At 41.4% G+C, this 18,918-nt stretch overlaps 1 protein-coding gene across 1 annotated transcript in view; it reads left to right on the top strand.

Annotated features, from left to right (window-relative positions):
- The window catches only part of Msh4 (mutS homolog 4), a 59,765-nt gene extending 42,350 nt beyond the window's left edge, over positions 1-17,415 (top strand). The window contains exons 16-20 of the mRNA XM_051165759.1: positions 1,894-2,012; positions 3,459-3,587; positions 6,676-6,850; positions 8,143-8,231; positions 17,054-17,415. Coding sequence (XP_051021716.1) covers positions 1,894-2,012; positions 3,459-3,587; positions 6,676-6,850; positions 8,143-8,231; positions 17,054-17,245 — 704 coding nt within the window. The 3' untranslated portion in view covers positions 17,246-17,415. The remainder of the gene's footprint in view (positions 1-1,893; positions 2,013-3,458; positions 3,588-6,675; positions 6,851-8,142; positions 8,232-17,053) is intronic.
- Positions 17,416-18,918: the final 1,503 nt, after the last annotated feature.

The following is an 18,918-nucleotide window of genomic DNA, read 5'->3' as shown; positions in this document are numbered from 1 at the left end:
AAGGTCAGGCTCAAAGTGCAGCCTGTGGTCAGGAAGGGTTAGTTGTTGCCTGTAGGCCAGCACACTTGTCCCAGTGGCTAACCCGAGTTCACCATGCTGGGCTGCTCCTTCTGCCCTGTGTTTACCATCATAAAGCATGCCTTCCTTATCTGAGGATCTCATCAAAGTCTAATGAGTATTACTGCTGTCTCCGGATTATAGCTGAGTACATCAAGGGTCTTAGCCTCTAGGAGGCAGTGCCCTGATTCACACCCAGGCAGTGTGACTCCGGGTCCTTCCCAGTTGCTCCCTTCCCAGAACACAGGAACATCGCAAGTTGTTCTTTTTTTTTTTTTTTTTTTTTTTTTTTTTTGAGACAGGGTTTCTCTGTGTAGCCTTGGCCATCCTGGACTTACTTTGTAGACCAGGCTGGCCTCGAACTCACAGCGATCCGCCTGCCTCTGCCTCCCGAGTGCTGGGATTAAAGGCGTGCGCCACCACGCCCGGCTGCAAGTTGTTCTTGCAGCTCAGAAAATGTTTGTATTTTGTTTTGAGCCACATACTTCTGAGTCAAAATCTATCTCCACCACTTCATTATTTACCTTCAGCACTATTTATTGTATGACTATGAAGTGTTAGAGCCTGCTCTACTTTTACAGTCTCGTGTGTGTGTGTGTGTGTGTGTGTGTGTGTGTGTGTGTGTGTTCCACACATGTGGGTATGTAGGTGCACACAACCACATGAAAAGCTAGAGGGCGAGAGGATGTTGTGTGTCTCCCCTGTCCTGCTCTGCCTTGTTGTCTTAAAACAGGGCCTCTCACTGACCCCAGTTTGCTGTTTCGGCCTGGCTGGCCAGGCACTGAGCCTCCAGGACCCACCTATCTGTGCTCCCTGCTGCTGGAGTTACAGGCCCAGGCTCCCCAGGCTTCTCACTCAGCTCCCCACACACGTGCTCTTGCCTGCTGCCGTCTCCCCAACTCCTGGTCTCTGCCTTTAAGCTAGTTTAAAAGCACAGTCGTGTGGAGAGGTACATCCTCAGAGCTTTGTGACCCTGACCCCATTGTTCTCTTTGCTAAGATGAGGAAAGCCACACCCATTCAGTGTGTCACTTAGCTATCAGAGGTAAGCATAGAGATGCCTGAGGGCCAAGAGTGAGCTGCCGGTACTGTGAGCACTCTAGTGTGAGCACAGTCAGCGGATGCTTGCTGCTTGCCCTTCCGAGTCCTCGTTCCTCACCCAGGCCCATTACATCACCTTTATCTACTCAGGACTTTATGAGATACATTTCCCACTCGACATCACTTAATTTGGCTTAGGATGTTGGGATGACTTTCTTGTCACATTAGGTAGAAAAATGGGCTAACAGTCAGATCCTTGGTCACATGGGGAGTGTTTAGATAGCCCAGTAGCATAAGGACAGCCTCACGGAACATAACTCAGTCTTCCTTTTACTTATATGTTTTCACTGTCCTTCTGCTTTGGACACATTTCTGCATGTTTCTGGAAACACACACTATTTGTGTTTTATAGTGATTTTCATCACCTTGACCGTCATATGCATTTCCTTCCGGGTCCATTGATGACTTCACAAGCATGCCACCAAGGGTTCTCTTTTGAATGCTTATCATTTAACTATGTACCCTAATCATTTATGATGTTTAAAGTAATCTCTTTTTTTCCGATGTAGTTGAGCATCATATCAAATAAGACATAATTTGGGTTTTTAAATAACTCTGTTTGGCAGGTAGCAGAGGCAATTGTAGCTTATGCAGTGAGCATGAGAGCCCGGGGCCATGCTCTGTAGCTCCACATACACCACTCCATCTGGAACACAGTCCTACCTCAGGGCTGAGGAGCACAGTGTTGTTGGTTCCTTGTTTTCTAAAACACTTGAGTTGCTTCTTTATTTCACAGGCTCCTACGTTCCAGCCGAATATGCCTCCTTTAGGATTGCTGAGCAGATTTTTACAAGAATCAGTACTGATGACGATATTGAAACAAACTCATCAACATTTATGAAAGAAATGAAAGAGGTAACAAAGCAAACTTTCCTTGTGTTAAAAGCATATTAAGTATCCTGGCACCCAAAGCTGTGTGCATTTTAGTTCTTGTGAGCCAGAGGGCAGTCAAAGACAGCTCCTGTGTCGCTTAGGGGAAATGGAAGCTCACACTTCAGAGCATGCAGCTCTAGACAGCTGATGTGGCTTTCATGTTTCTCTGTGGGGCGTCGGGCAGGCTTTTCCGAAGGCAGTGACTCTTACATAGAATCAGTTGTTGTTCTTTGGCTTTAAAAGTCATTGTCTTTGCCCTTATAAACAGGAAGAATGAGAAAACGTGTTTCCCATAAGTGTGCACCTGCTTCTGATGTGAGCACACAGCAGCTGTGGTAGAGGCAGAGATGGTAGAACATCGATTAGGAAGGATGCATGGGTCACTACACAGCCACACCTCTTGTTTGCATGTGCATAGAAAGTGAGGGAAATAAACCTATACATTTGCTTAGCATGTATAGATGGCTGTGGGGATTCTATCAACATTCTAGATACAGGAGGGCATGTCTTTATTTTATTTATTTACTTTATTGTTGGGAAAGGATCACACTGTATATAGCCCTCTGAGGCTGGCCACAAACTCACAGAGATCCACCTGCCTCTGTCTTTCTAAGTGCTGGCATCCTAGCTGAGTGCCAGTACCCCCCAGGAAGCACATCTTTTAAATAGACCTCGCTCCATAAAAAGCTGCCATGCTACAGTATGTTTGGGTGGGATGCTGTGTTTTGAGGAAGATTGATGCCCTCCAGAGAGAAAGAAGGCCTCCTGTCAACTTAAGTCTTGTTGTTTGTTTGCCATGGATTTAAACTTGTTAAACCACTATGTTTTTCTTAATATCTTGTGATTTTAGCAAATATAAGTAAGTTTTGAAGTAAATACATAGCCGGGCGTGGTGGCGCACGCCTTTAATCCCAGCACTCGGGAGGCAGAGGCAGGCGGATCGCTGTGAGTTCGAGGCCAGCCTGGTCTACAAAGCGAGTCCAGGACAGCCAAGACTACACAGAGAAACCCTGTCTCAAAAAACCAAAAAAAAAAAAAAAAAAAAAAAAAAAAAAAAAAAGAAGTAAATACATTTTGAACTGGTCTTCAACATTTTATGATAATGATTGGCCATTTGTAGAGAAGAAAGCAGCCATCTTTGTGTTTATTTAAGCATTTAGTTAACCGCTTTGTTTTTCGATATTATAGATAATACTGTTTTGTTGCTCATACATATGTAAATTTCTGTTTTTACATATGAACTATTCAGGTGGAATTATTAGTCATGAGATTTTTTTCTGAAAAAAGGCAATGTGTTATTTTCTGCTCAGCAGGATTTCTCTATTAAAATACATTTCTGATAGCTAAATTAATAAAGAGACCAATTTCATTTGTTTTCTAAGGCAGTGGTGTGGTTACAATAAATAGTATCAAAATTATGTCTTCCAGATAGCATATATTCTGCATAATGCTAATGATAGGTCACTCATATTAATTGATGAGCTTGGCAGAGGCACTAATACAGAAGAAGGCATTGGGATTTCTTACGCTGTCTGTGAGCATCTGCTGGGCATAAAGGTACAACCTGTCCACTCTAGATGGTGTGCTTCATATATGTGACATGACTGCATAATGCCAGCACCCCGTTCACTCTAGATGGTGTGCTTCATATATGTGACATGACTGCATAATGCCAGCACCCTGTTCACTCTAGATGCTGTCCTTCATATATGTGACATGACTGCATCATGCCAGTACCCTGTCCACTCTAGATGCTGTCCTTCATATATGTGACATGACTGCATAATGCCAGCACCCCGTCCACTCTAGATGGTGTGCTTCATGTATGCAACATGTTTGGATGTTTGTACCAGTTCCCACAAATAGCTCTGTAAACAATTTTGGGAGGAACATGCACACTGCAGGAATTCTGTTTCATTTCTGGTTAAAATAGAAATATTAATTACTGTTGCATATATATGATACAGACAAGGATTAAAATTGAGACCTTCAAATAATGCAGCAGTTATTTGGCTTTTATTTAATCAAACTGAACAACAAAATATGAAGACATTTTCAGAGTTGTTTTCACATGTAATAATCCTTGTGGCATCATAGAAAAAAATTCCCAAAGAAAACACCATCCTTTAAAGAAACTAGATTCTTACAAATTATGTAATTTTTTTTTCTTTTTTATTAAGCTAATTTGGAAAATTACTTCTCAGATGACCACTCAAAGTATACACAGATATGAGAAATGTAAAAACGTATATTCTCCTAATTAAAATCCCTTAAAATGTCCCAAAGGAGTTTTTTTTTTTATACCTAAACAAGAGTCCCAGTGATTCCTTATACAGAATGAGAAGCTATTATATATTTAAATATAACATGTAACATATGACAAATCAAAATACACAATATTTTATATGATTTCAAATGTTAGCCAGAATTTCTTACATAACCAAGATGCATGTATCACTTAAGACAAAAAACAAATTAGTATTTTGTGGTTGTTTTTATATGTCAGTCTGACTAGCCACAGGCATCCTATATCTTGTTAAACATTATCTGGATTATGTCTGTGGGATATTTCCAGAAGAAGTGAACATCTGAGCTGTCGACTGAGCTCACAGCCTTCAGGGGTCAGCATAGCCCTGTCCTGTAAGCTGAAAGCCTGAACAGACCATAACTTAGAGGAGCCCTGGTCTGGCTTCTGGAAGTCTACAACATGGCTTCTTGCTGTCTTCAGACTCTGGCATGACCTTTCTGGTGGCATTTGGCTAGAATCACCTCATAGGGCCTGAATCTATAGCTTACCAACAGTTGGTTATGGTACTTGTTAGCTTCTGTGACTATGAACCAAATTCTTTTTTTTTTTTTTTTTTTTTTTTTTTTTTTGCCTTTTTGAGACAGGGCTGCTCTGTGTAGCCTTGGCTGTCCTGGACTCACTTTGTAGACCAGGCTGGCCTCGGACTCACGGTGATCACCTGCCTCTGCCTCCCGAGTGCTGGGATTATATGCGTGTGCCACCATGCCCAGCTGAACAAAATCTTTATAATGAGTGCACATGCATAAACAGAGGGGGGTGGGCAGGGAGAGGGAGGGAAAGAGAAAGAAGAAACAGGATCCCCCTAGATCTGACTCTTTTGAGGCCTCTGACTGATACAGTGTCAATATCTTGACTAAATATTTCTGTGATATTCTGCAGTACCTAAGAATAGTCATCGTCAACACTTTAAGATATCTCCTTCCTAGCAGGAAGTTAGAAGCTTGTGTTGCTTCTTACTTTTAAGATGCTTACAGTTAATTTTCTAACCTGGATCCAATCCTTGGTGTCTAGCACAGTGTTTGTAGTCTATAGGCCCTGAAAACGTCATTTTTCTGTTGAGTTAACCTAGTAGAGTTTACGAACTTGTGTGTGCATGTGTGTGCTGATAAGGTTCTAAGCCAGGCCCTGGCACGTGGTCAGCAAGTTCCTTACCACAGAGCTGTATCTGCACCCCTTGATGCACACATTTTAAGCACATTACTGTCAAACAGTCATTAGCTGCTGACCTGTTTACTCTAGAGGCCACTTAGCTGCCAGTCTTGCCCTTTCCCATCACTTCCCCATGAGACACTGCACAGGACCAGATTGGCTCCTCCCGGCTGTGCTGTGACCTCTCACTAACCCTCCTGTACAGCTCTCACCCCCTGTGACGCCTGAGCCTCAGCTGCCGTGGGCTGTGGAGAATGTCCATGTTCAGTCACATGTCACAGCTCTCTTTCCTTTGCTGTTATCTTTGGCTGAAACAACATATCCCCACTAGATGTATGGCCTGGTATTCTCTGTGTAGCCCAAACTGGTGGTAGTCCTCCTGCTTCAGCCTTTCAAGTGCTGGGAATCCTGGCATGTTAATATTTAAATTTTAGCCAATGCTCTGTCAACCTCTGATGTGTAATATCTTCCCCTAGACAGTGTTTCTCTGCATAGTTCTGATTGACTTGGCCTGTTCTGCAGACCAGGCTGGCCTTAACTTACAGAGATCCACCTGCCTCTGCTTCTCATGTGCCACAGCCTCCCGGCTTATGTGTAATATTTTAGAATATAACCAATTATTCAGATCTCTCTTTTCTTTAGTAAAACTGAAAATTTCAGGGAATTTCTCTTGGATTTAACCCATGACACCAAAAACAAAAACAAAAAAACAAAGCAAAACAAACACCAAACAATAAAACAACTCCCCCAAACCAAACACAAAATGAAACCTTTACGAATTTAAAAACCTAACATAAGTCATTAATCCCATATTGCAGTGCTCTGTATAGAAGGGAAGTCAGTGTGAAGAATGTGCAACGTAAGGGAAGTGCTGCGGGGTGTGGGCAGAGAGCTGTGGTCCCTTCTCTAGGCAGTGGCTGTGTGTCTAGTAAAGGTCAGCTCCCTTCTGTGGAGTTGGTTCTCTTCCACATAACATAGTGTACATGCACAAACAAGTTCACCTTTCATTGGATGGGAATGTCAAAAACCATAAACTGATCGTGGCAGTCTCCAAGATACTGGTTTCATTCCTGTGTCTTTGCTAAACTAGTTGTAAAGTTAAGCTAATGTGTTGTGTTTAAATAGTTAAAATAGAATTTTCTAGGTAATTTAAAAGTACTAATACTCATTGTTTGTTATTTGTTCTAGGCATTCACACTTTTTACTACCCACTTCCTGGAACTATGCCATATAGATTCCCTATATCTTAATGTAGAAAACATGCATTTTGAAGTTCAGCACATGAAGAATACCTCAAGAAATAAAGATGCAATTCTGTATACTTACAAACTTTCCAGGGGACTCACCGAAGAAAAAAACTACGGTACTGCACACATAGATATCAGAACAGTGCGCGTCTCTTAGGGAAAGCCTCCTTCCCTTCATTTGCTGTCCCTCATCCTTCCCAGGGCTTACAAGCTTTCTAGAACATTCGCTGTCTGTGAGCTTGGGTTACATAGGGTCTGCTCTTTGCTTTTCCTTTATCTCAGCTGAACTGAGCCAGTAACTGTATGGTTAGAACAATGCAGGGAAGCCTGGGAAGAAGTGGCTTCTTAGAAAGCATAACAGGTTTTTTAAGATTTATTTTTTTATGTATATGAGGTTTTTGTCTGCATGTAGTGCACCGCCTGTGTGGCCGGTGCCTAGGAGCTGAGAAGAAGAGTGTCAGGTCCTCTGAGACTGGATATACAGACAGCTGTGAGCTATCATGTCAGTGCTGGGAACCAAACACAGACCTCCGGAAGAGCAGCCAGTGTTCATAACCACTGCACCATCTCTCCAGCTCCAGTATAACAGTTTGTATTTGTAAATTATATAATTGAAAATATATTTTCTAGACACACATTGCCATAGTCGTTTTGTTTTCAGAGCATTTTATAATTAAATATAAAAATCTTAAAATTCAACATAGCAGCCAGTGGTGGCGAACACCTTTAATCTCAGCACTTGGGAAGCAGGGGAAGGTGGATCTCTGAGTGCAAGGCCAGCCTGGTCTGCAGAGGGAGTGCCAGGACAGCCAGGGCTGCGCACACACAGAGAACCTTGTCTTGAAAATAACTGAAAGAGAAAGAAGAGGAAAAAGGGAATATATTACGAAACCTTGATATTCTTAAACTCTTGTCAACTATGTTCTATGTAAATCATTATGTACCGTGCAGATTCTGAGGTTCTGGATAAATTTTCAACTTTACCCAGACATTGAAGTCTCCAGAAATCACTTTTATCTATGGATATGACTGCTCCACTGTTTAAAGTGGGAAATGAACTTCACAGCTCCTTTGCGTTGGATGTTTGCCCTTATCACTCTCGGCCCCATTGTCTGAGGCTCAAGTGAGATGGGGAGAATTGTCCTGTGTGTGGAGTTTTCAGGGCACAGGGAACTGTCATGTGTCCGCCCTGGCTCAGCAAGCCTAGCAGCAATAGTTTCCTTAGTAAGCATGGCGCTGCGTCTGTTGCTCTTACGGACATAGGCTCGGTAAACTGTGGCACCTGCACAGCGAGCGAGGGTTGACAATGTCCTTCGTGTGAGGCAGTCCTGGTGGAATATCATGCTCCTGGTCTGCTGGATCAGACTGGACAGAAGGAGAGACTAACATTTCTTTTCTATAATTTTAGGATTAAAAGCTGCAGAGGCCTCCTCACTCCCGCCGTCGATTGTCTTGGATGCCAGAGAGATCACAGCACAAATTACAAGGCAAATTTCGGTAAACAAAGCAAAGCAAAACAAACAAACAACAACAAACCCCAAACCTCCAAACTTTGTAGAAATAAGATAAGACAAAGTCTTTGCATTCCCTTATTATAAGGCACGCTGTGTTGTAAAGAACTTCCATGCCGCTGCACGTGGCTGCTCAAGGCTGCTCTGCACACGTGCCAGCAGCCTCTTGTAGCTGTCCAAGGACGTGAGGGCTTCACATTCACATGGTGACTGCCGGTGTTCTCTAGATGCATGTGTGTGATGTAGTCACTTGCGTGTGTGAGCCCAGTTCAGCTTGCAGAAGGAAGGGCAGCATTAGGTGAGGAGGAGGGTGGGCTGCAGCAGAGCTTCACTCACCAACGCACAGAAACTGGCCCATGGCTGTTTCTCTAGGTTTAACTCTGTCACGAGTTTTTTATTGTTGTTGTTGTTGTTGTTTTGTTTTTTTGGGTTTTTTTGTGAGGAGTTGTAGTAGATAAGTGAATAAAATATTTTAATATATATTTTATTAAGGCTTTTAATTTGAACATATTCATAATCAAGATATTTAAGATAGAAAATCCAATTTTTTTCTGATTTTTAGAGACTGGGATTCTCTGTTAGCTTTGGCTGTCCTGGACTCACTTTGTAGACCAGGATGGCCTTGAACTCACAGCCTGCCTCTGCCTCCCAAGTGCTGGGATTAAAGGTGTGCACCACCACGCCCAGCTGAAATCCAATTTTTTTTTTCTTGGTTTTTCGAGACAGGGTTTCTCTGTGTAGAAAATCCAATTCTTAAGTAAAAAACTTTAATATATATGTTTATAAAATTTACTCACTTTATATTCCCAAACACACCCCTTTCCTCCTCTCCTTCCATTCCCATCCTCCCACCCTCTTCCCCCATCCCCTTCCCCTTCTCCTCAGAGAAGGGGAGCCCCCCCCTTACCACCCTACCCCAGCACATCAAGTCACATCAGGACTAAGAGCATCCTCTTCCACAGAGGCCCGGCAAGGCAGCCCCACCAGGGGACAGTGATCTGAAAACAAGCAACTGAGTCCATGACAGACGCAGCCCTGCTGCACTTGCTAGGGGACCCACATGAAGACCAAGCTGCCCTTCAGTTACATATGTGTTGGATGCCTAGGTTTAGTCCATGCATGCTCTGGTGGGTGGTTCAGTTTCTGTAAGTCCCCCATGGGCCTAGGTTAAGAAAAAAAATTGAGATTGGGTTGTCACGACTTCTCCTAGCAGATCAAAAAACAAAATTCTGTTTCTGTAAGCAATTGCTGCTAACTTTATTTTGAGAAAGTAAATCTATTTGAAATATGCATTTAAAAAAAAAAACTCTGCAACATTTGAATTTTTTAGCTTTAAGTTCTACCCAGTCTCATAGGTTAAGCTTCATTTTTCTTTATGAAGTAAATGGCCCTGTTTCTAAATGGTAAATTATAGCTTCACAGGCTCATAGAGGTAAGTGACGTGCTAAGAAGTTGTAGGTCCAACACTGAAGTCATACTCAACTTCAATTTTTTTTAGAGGGGAGCAGTTTGAGACAGGGTTTCTCTGTGTAGCCTTGGCTGTCCTCAAACTCACAGTGATCCACCTGCCTCTGCCTCCCTGAGTGCTTGGATTGTAGGCACGTGCCACTGTGCCCAGTTGTCATTGTTTTTAGTGTTTTTTCCCTTTGATTTCCTGGACTGTCACTTTGCTTGCCAAATCATAAAGGTGAATCCCTTTGTCAGCCATTTGGACATTGGTTTCATTCTAAAGAACCCTTCATTGCCTGTCCTCATTTCCCAAGTCTCTTGTGGCTCAGCAGTTTGCCCTTTTGCCCAGAGTTAGGGGTAGGGTCTCCTCACATCAGTTAGCACCACATAATTTGCATTTCTGTCACTTATCGTTTCCCTAATTGTGTTTTGGCTATTTGTCTACACACAGCCTTCCCTTCTCGGCACTTCTACCAGTCAAGACTGGCTCCAGATTCTCTGCCTTCTACAAGCTTCTCCTGATCTGAGCTGGAAGTGAGCTTTCCCTCTCTGAGCATCTCTCTTACAGAATGTTTTATGACTGCCATAATCTGTTGCTTCAGACAGGCCTTTTCTACTGGAAACTAAACTGCTTCAGTTCCATTCTCACATCAGGTGGACGCATAGACAAAAGCTTTGGTGCCTGGAACAGATACCCAGTGACTTTCATATAAATAAGAGTAATTAATTAGGTTACAAATAGATGACTAAGTATGTGATATCTCGTTCTACTTTATAGAACCTTACTCATTTTACCGTAGTGAAAAGGGGGAAAATATATTTACAGAGAGAAATGCTTGCCTCTGAGAAAGATTTTAGGAAATAATACTTCTGGGAAACTTACTAAGATTTTCCAAGTAGTTAGGGTTGAAAATGTTGATTACTTTATCTAGCTTGGTCAGAGATGTAAATTAGAAGTTTTTTAAAAATTTAGGGCTGGAGAGATGGCTCAGCAAATAAGAGCACTGTCTGTTCTTCCAGAGGTCCTGAGATCAATTCCCAACAACACATGGTGGCTCACAACCATCTATGCTGGAATTTGGAGCACTCATACATTAAAAACCATAAAAAAAATTCTAGCTTAATATTTGTTCTTTAAGTCCTACTGGCGGGTAATTTATTTTAAATATTATTTTTGGATATTCTTAGGTATACTTTGTTAAGAATCAGTCATGATTTTATATCTCAACTTATATTTATTTTTTATTTTATTTACTCCTGTATTTTCTGTTAGGCTCCAAAAGTTTTTGTGTCTTTGAAGAAGTGGTTTTCTGATAACTCACCATATTCCTGGATAACATTTAAAATTGTGGTTACCGCAGAACAGTAAGCAGGGTTGTCCCACAACTTTTAAAGCAAAATGTGTTTGCAGACCCATTATTTGCTGGATTTTCTGTTCCCTTTTGGTATTTTGTTTATGAATTTGGCTGATTTAGCAGGATATTTTCTTTAAATATTATTTTCAAGGATATGAGTCTTTCATAAAGTAGTAAACATTCATGAGATTTATAAAATGTATTTTTAATTTATTCACTTTAACTCCAATTGTACCCCCTCCCTCATCTCCTCCTGGTTCCACCCTCCCTCCCTCCTCCTAGCCCTCTCCCCCTCCCCTAGTCTCTGAAAGGGGGAGCCCTCATCACCTACCATCTGACCCCAGCCTATAAAGTCTCATCTGGACTGCTTGCATCCTCTTCCTCTGTGGGCTGGCAAGGCTGCCCCACAAGGGGAAGTGATCAACAGTGGGCCTCAGAGTCCATGTCAGAAGTGGCCTGCCTCTGCCTCCCACAGTGCTGAGATTACAGGCATGTGCCTCCACTCCCCGCTCCATGCCGTTTTGATTACTGTTGCTCTATAGTACAGTTTGAGGTCAGGGCTTGATATATACCTCCAGAAGATCTTTATTGTATAGTATTGTTTTAGCTGTTCTGAGTTTTCATTTTTCCATATGAAGTGGAGAATTGCTCTTTTAAGGTCTGTAAGGGGTTTTGTTGGCATTTTGATGGGAATTGCATTTAGACTCTAGATTGCTTTTGGTAAGATGTTCATTTTTACTATGTTAATCCTACCCATCGAGGAGCATGAGAGATCCTTTCATCTTCTGATATGTTCTTCCATTTCTTTCTTCAGAGACTTGGAGTTTTATTCATACAAGTCTTGCTTGGTTAGAGTTACACCACATATTTTATGGGTTTTGTGGTTATTGTGAAGGGTGTTGTTTCTCAGCCCATTTATTTTTTGTATAGAGGAGGGCTAGAGATTTTTTTCAGTTGATTTTATATCCAGCCACTTTGTAGAAGGGATTTAATCAGCTGTAGGAGTTCTTTGGTAGAATTTTTGGAGTCACTTATGTATAGTATGTCATCTGTGAGTAGTGGTAGTCTGACTTCTTCCTTTCCAATGTGTATCCCCTTGATCTCCTTTAGTTGTCTTATTGCTCTAGCTAGGACTTCAAGTACTGTATTGAAGAGATGGAGAGAATAGATAACTTTGTCTCGTCCCTGATATCAGTGTCATTGATTTAAGTTCCTTTCCGATTAGTTTGATGATGGTTATTGGCTTGCTGTATATAGTCTTTATTGTTGAGGTATGTGCCTTGTATCCCTGATCTCTCCAAGACCTTTAACATGAATGGGTGTTGGATTTTGTCAAATCCTTTTTGGCATCTAAGGAGATGATCATGTGGTTCTTTCTGTTTGTTTATATAGTGGATTACAATAACGGATTTCCATATATTGAACCACCCCTGCATGCCTGGGGTGAAGCCTACTTGGTCATGGTGGATGATATTTTTGATGTGTTCTTGGATTTGGTTTGTGAGTATTTTAGCATTAATGTTCATAAGAGAAATTGGTCTGAAATTCTCTTTCTTTATTGGGTCTTTGTGTGGATTAGGTATCAAGGTGACTGTGACCTCATAGAATGAGTTTAGTAATGCTCCTTCAGTTTCTATTTTGTGGAATAATTTGAAGAGAATTGGTATTAGCTCTTCTTTGAAGGTCTGATAGAATTCCATGCTGAATCCATCAGGCCCTGGGCTCTTTTACATTGAGAGGCTTTTGATGACTGCTTCTATTTCTGCAGGAGAAATAGGACTATTTAATTTATTTAGCTGATCTTGACTCAACTTTGGCAAGTGGAATCTATCAAGAAAATTGTTCATTTCACTAAGATTTTCAAATTTTGTGGCATATAAGCTTTTGAAGTAAGACCTAATGATTCTTTGGATTTCTTCACTGTCTGTTGTTATGTCTCCCTTTTCATTTCTGATTTTGTTGATTTGAATAGTCTATCTGCCTTTTAGTTAGTTTGCCTAACCGTTTGTCTATCTTGTTGATTTTCTTAAACAAGCAGCTCTTGGTTTTGTTGATTCTTTGAATTGTTTTCTTTCTTAATATTCTCAAAGAATCAACTCTTAGTTTCATTGATTCTTTTAATTTTCTGTTTTTAATTTATTGATTTGAGCCCTGAAGTTGATTATTTCCAGCCATCTACTCTTCTTCTGTGTGTCTATTTCTCTATCCACCTCTAACTAGGGTTTTCAGGTGTACCATTAGGTTGCTTATATATTTCCAATTTCTTTATGAAGGAACTTAGTGCTGTGAACTTTCCTCTTAGCACTGCTTTCATTTTGTCCCATTAGTTTGATTATATTGTCCCTTCATTTTCATTGAATTCTAGGAAGTCTTCAATTTCTTTCTTATTTCTTCCCTGACCCAGTTGTCATTGACTTGAGAGTTGTTCAGTTTCCATGTGTGTAGGCTTTTTGTCATTTCTATCATTGTTGAAGTTCAGCTTTAGTCCATGGTGGTCAGATATGAGCAACTATTTTAATTTTCTTGTATCTGTTGAGGCTTGCTTTGTTACCTACTATATCGTCAAGTTTGGAGAAGGTTCCAGGAGGTACTGAGAAAAAGGTATAATCTTTCATGTTTGGGTGAAAGTTCTGTAGATGTCTATTTGATTCATAACATGTTAGTGTCATTGTTTCTCCATTAGTTTCTCTCTCAATGATCTGCTCATTGCTGAGAGTGGGGTGTAGAAGTCTCTCACTATTAAAGTGTGGGCTTCGATGTGTTAGTAATGTTTCTTTTATGAATGTGGGTGCCCTTGTATTTGGGGCATAGATGTTCAGAATTGAGATGTCATCTTGGTGGAATTTTCCTTTGATAAGTATGTTGTGTCCTTCCTGATCTCTTTTAATTTTAGTTGAAAGCATATTTTGTTAGATAATAGGATGGCTACTCCAGCTTACTTCTTGGATCTGTTTGTTTGGAAAACCTTTTTCTAACCCTTTATCCTCAGGTAATGTCTTCCTGGTCTCTGAGGTGTGTTTCTTGTACACAGCAGAATGATGGGTCCTGTTTATACATCATATCCATTCTGTTACTGTCTTTTTATTGCACAGTTGAGTCTGTTGATGTTGAGAGATATTAATAATCAGTGACTGTTAGAACCTTTTATTTTGGTGTTGGTTGTAGAACTGTTTGTGTGCTTGTCTGCTTTTGACTTTGCTGTAGTGATGTTATTTATATCCTGTGTATTTTTTGATGTAGTTAATCTCCTTGGATGGGATTTTTCCTTCTAGTGTCTTCTATAGGCCTGGATTTGTGCATAGGTATTGTTAAAATTTGGTTCTGTCATGGAATATCTTGTTTTCTCCCTCTATGGTGACTGGAAGTTTTGCTGGGTATAGTAGTCTGGACTGGCGTCTGTGGCCTCTTTTAGGGTTGCCCAGGCCCTTCTGGCTTCTCTGCTGAGAAGTCAGGCATGCTTCTGATAGGTTTGCCAGTATATGTTACTTAGCCTTTTCCCATTGCAGCTTTTAATATTTTCATTTGTTCTGTACATTTAGAGTTTTGATTATTATGTGACAGGAGGATTTTCTTTTCTGGCCTAATCTGTTTGGTGTTCTGCTGGCTTCTTATTTGCTTGTTGATAGGCATCCCTTTCTTAAGATTGGGGAAACTTCCTTCTGTGGTTTTGTTGAAAATACTTTCTGTGCCTTGGAGCTGGGACTCTTCTCTTTTTTCTATTCCTGTTATTCTTAGGTTTCATCTTTTCATGATGCCCTTGATTTCTTGATTGTTTTGTGTCAGTAATTTTTTAGCTTTAACATTTTCTTTGATGGATGCATCAATTTCTTCCATTGTGTCTTCTATACCCAAGATTCTTTCCTCCATCTCTTGTATTCTGTTGGGAATGATCACCTCTGCAGTTCCTGTTTTCTTCCACAAGTTCTCCCTCTCCAGGATTTCCTCAGTTTGTGCTTTCTTTATTGTTTCTATTTCCATCTTTAGATCTTGAACCATCTTATTGATTTCCTTCACTGTTTCTACTTCTCTTTCTTTAAACAATTTGTTCAATTCTCTACTTGTTTGTATTCTCCTGCAATTCTTTCAGGGATTTATTCATTTCCTTTCTAAAGGACTCAGACTGTTTGCCTATACCATCTTGTATTTCTTTAATGATTTTCTTTATTTCCTCCATTATCTTTTTCTTAATTATAGATTTAATATAATTTTCTTGAATTTCAACTGTGTTAGGAGATCCAGCATTGTTTGCCATAGAATAACTGGGTTCTAAAGATGCCATATTGTTCTGGTTTTTGCTGATTATGTTTTTATGCTGGCCTTTAGCCATCTGTCTGTCTATGGTGTTGGATGGTAGATCCTGTTGCCTGCTGAAGGTTTTTTTGGGGGGCAGGTGAGAGCCCTGGGAAGGAAGCTGGATGTTCCTGTAGGTGCCTTCAGATTGGTGGGAATGGTCTCAGACTCGCAGGTGATTTTTAGGGATTTGCCAGAACCTCTCCCCAGATGCATGATCCTGGGGACCAAGTGGGCTCCTCAGGAGCCTGGGGACCCTCCTCTTGCCAAGGGAAGTCCTGGAGTTGGTTGCCTACTATTGGATTTCTTGCTCCAAGGTGAATGGGACCTCACTGCCCAGACACTGTGCTCAGACACTGTGTTCACTGAGACCAGAAGCTCAAAGTTGGAGCTGCCTGCCCTGGTCTCGGAAGGAATCCACTTCACAGGAAGATCTGAGGTTGGGGCCATGAGCCAAGGTACCCAGAAAGTATCTACTGCCTGGGCGTGGGAGTGGGTGCCCCCAGTTGGAGCACTCACCCTGTAAAAGTAATTTATTCTCCTTGCTCAATTGTCATATGAGCCTCCTTCTGCTAACCTAGGCCTAGTCCTGGAAGCTTCTAGCCTCCATACAATTCAACCTAGGCCTAGAATGTTTTCAGCTTCTGAGACTTAACAAACTCACTTTTGCTTGTTCTTTCTGAGCTCTGGGCTGGCTGGTTCAACTCAGCTGTTCTGGCTCAACTCTTCTCCCAGATGACTTATTTAATCTGGCTTCACTCAGCCTGGAATTGCTCTGCTCAGCCTCAAACTAACTCAGCAATCTGCTTTAATCTTCTGCTTTCTTCTCATTTTCTGGCTCATTCCATCTTCACCTGAATCGTCTCTCTGCAACCCGTCTCTCTATTACTGTCCTGGTAAAAACTGCCTCTTCTCTGTAAAGCTGTCTCTTAAGTAGCTTCCCTTTTCTCTTCTCCTGAGAGATGAGCATATCCTATTCTGCCAAATCTCTGACTTTTTTTGCCACTCAAAAACATGGGTGCTTCCTTCTACAAACTACCTTCATTTGGAACTAAAGGCATGTACTGCCTGGACCTAAGTTTTTCTTTACCTGATACTTGTTCTATACCAGGCTGACCTTGAACTCAGATCTGTTTGCCTCTGTCTCCTGGATTAAAGGCATGTTTTTATTCCAGCCGGATCACACTGACCTAGATCATCTTCGGATATGATCTCTTGCTCACTGGATCACAGACGTAGAGGGTCTTTGGATGTTTCCTCTTGCCAGAACAGCCATGTTCTGGATTAACATTTGTGTACAGCCCCTAGTACCTGGGAGGTATTCACCGAGGCTGTGTGGTGGGAGCCCCCAGGGTTAGCCGGGTACCTGAGGTTGGACTGGAGAGTTTACCACAACCTGGGCTCTTGACTCACCTGGGAAACACAGACATTGGGGTTTTGGGGTCCACAGCACAGCCAGTCAGTCACTCTGCTCTCACTGCTGTCCTGCTATTCAGGTACCATGCACACTTGGTGCCCCATCTTGTATCCCCTTGAAGAGAATTTAATTCTCCAGGATAGTACTTCTTTAAAGTGTCTGTGTGTGTGTGTGTCTGTGTGTGTGTGTGTGTGTGTGTTTGACTTTGAGTTCCTATTTCTATGAAAACAAATAGGATAGTACCAAAATATGAATTAAATATGCATTTACATTTTAATTTCATATTTTCAATAACAGCAACATCAGAGGAGTTCCCCTGAGATGGACAGGCAGAGAGCTGTGTACCACCTTGCCACAAGGCTTGTCCAGGCTGCTCGGAATTCCCAGCTGGAGCCAGAGCAGCTACGGACGTACCTGAGGAGCCTCAAAAAGAAGCATGAGGAGGACATTCCCGGAGCTGTGGGCCTCCCAGGGAGCACGGAGGAGTGACCGCTCACAGCTTACACGGCAACCACGGCTCAGCCGCTTCAGTTTATATTTTAGTTGAAAATTACAGTATATCAACCCCAGAATTCTCACTTACGAATTCTAGATGGAAAATGTTCATTAGAATAACTTTAAAAGTGACAACTCTTTAAAGAAAAGTTTTTGTTAGAAAAATCATGCCATAGTTTTCATTTGTGAAGTCATATTAAATTTGTACTTCCCTATATAAAAAGTATGGTTAAAAGTGATAGTTCAGAATATTAACGGAAGTATTTTAGTTTAAAAAGTAAATAATAAAAAAAAGAGGCTTAAAAAGCTACTTTTAAGCACTTGCATTCTATTCTGACATAATGTGTCACTCACATCCTGACATATCGTCTCCAAATTCTAACACTAAGTGATTCTGAAGTTCACTAGCATGGTGCTGGGAAGTAAAGAAAAGTCCTTGACAGTCAGTACAGGCCTCAACTTTATCAAGCATCAAGGACACTGGAGCGAGTCGCCAGCAGCCCTGCTCCTGGCACTCAGGAGCCTGGTTTTCTACTCACTGACTTCTTTCTGATCTTCACTCTGTCCACCATTATTACACAGAAGGCAGTAGAAAGACAGCACTAGCTTACCTCCCTTGTGTGTCTCCAGGGAGCGTTTTTCTTCTGTTTAAATTTTATTTATTTTGGACCAGCAAGATGGTTCATTAGCTAAGGGCACTTGCTACCAACCTGAGTTCAGTTCCTGAAACTCATGCTGAAATGAGAGAATCAATTCACACAGCTGTGGCCTAGCCTCCACGTGCACACCATGGTGTACATGCATGTGTGCACATATACATGAAAAATGTAAAGAATTAACTATTGGAAATTATTTTACTATCTAATGCAATGTGAGTACAATACTAAGGTGACAATAAGAAATATGTACACACTCAAACGTGAGCCTTTTATATAACAGTGTCCTCACAGGTGTGTGGCTTTTACCATGATATCAGGGCTTATGAAAAAGCCACTGTTATTTTGTAAAAGAGCAAAAGAAAACGCTGTCAGTTATCTTAATGGGAAAAGGCCTTTCTTTTCTCAAACACATCATTTTAAAATTCCATCTCAGTGGATGACTTGTGCATAAAGTCATAGCTCACAGGCCTACTCTGTAGGGTTTTGTTTTTTGTTTAGTTTGTTGAGACAGGGTTTCTCTGTGTAGCCTTAGCTGTCCTGGACTCACTTTGTAGACCAGGCTGGCCTCGAACTCATATTAGTCCACCTGTCTCTGCCTCCTAAGTGCTGGGATTAAAGATGTAGGCTACCACACCCCGTGGTTTTTTTCTTAAACAAATAAGTCCCTGGACTTGGGTGCACATGGAAGCATTTATTTAGTACTTACAGTATTCACAGTAATTAGATCAACAAGAATTTCCACATGCAGTGGTTTGCTAGCTTGTGTGTCTGTGCATGTGTCAGTATTAGTATGTGCCACATGTGTTTTGTGTGTGCAGAGGCTGGCGGCACACTGGATCCTTTGAACTGGTTGTAAGCCCCCAATGTAGATGCTAGGAGTCTAACTCTGGTCCTCTGGAACAGCAAGAAGCACTCTTAACAGTAGTCATTTTTCCAGCCTTCACATGGATTTTTTAAAAGATTTTATTTATTTACTATGTATTCAGTATTCTACCTACATGCACACCT

This window comes from Acomys russatus, chromosome 23 (genome assembly GCF_903995435.1).
Source record: "Acomys russatus chromosome 23, mAcoRus1.1, whole genome shotgun sequence".
Lineage (NCBI taxonomy): Eukaryota > Metazoa > Chordata > Mammalia > Rodentia > Muridae > Acomys > Acomys russatus.
This window is presented reverse-complemented; position numbering and strand designations above follow the sequence as displayed.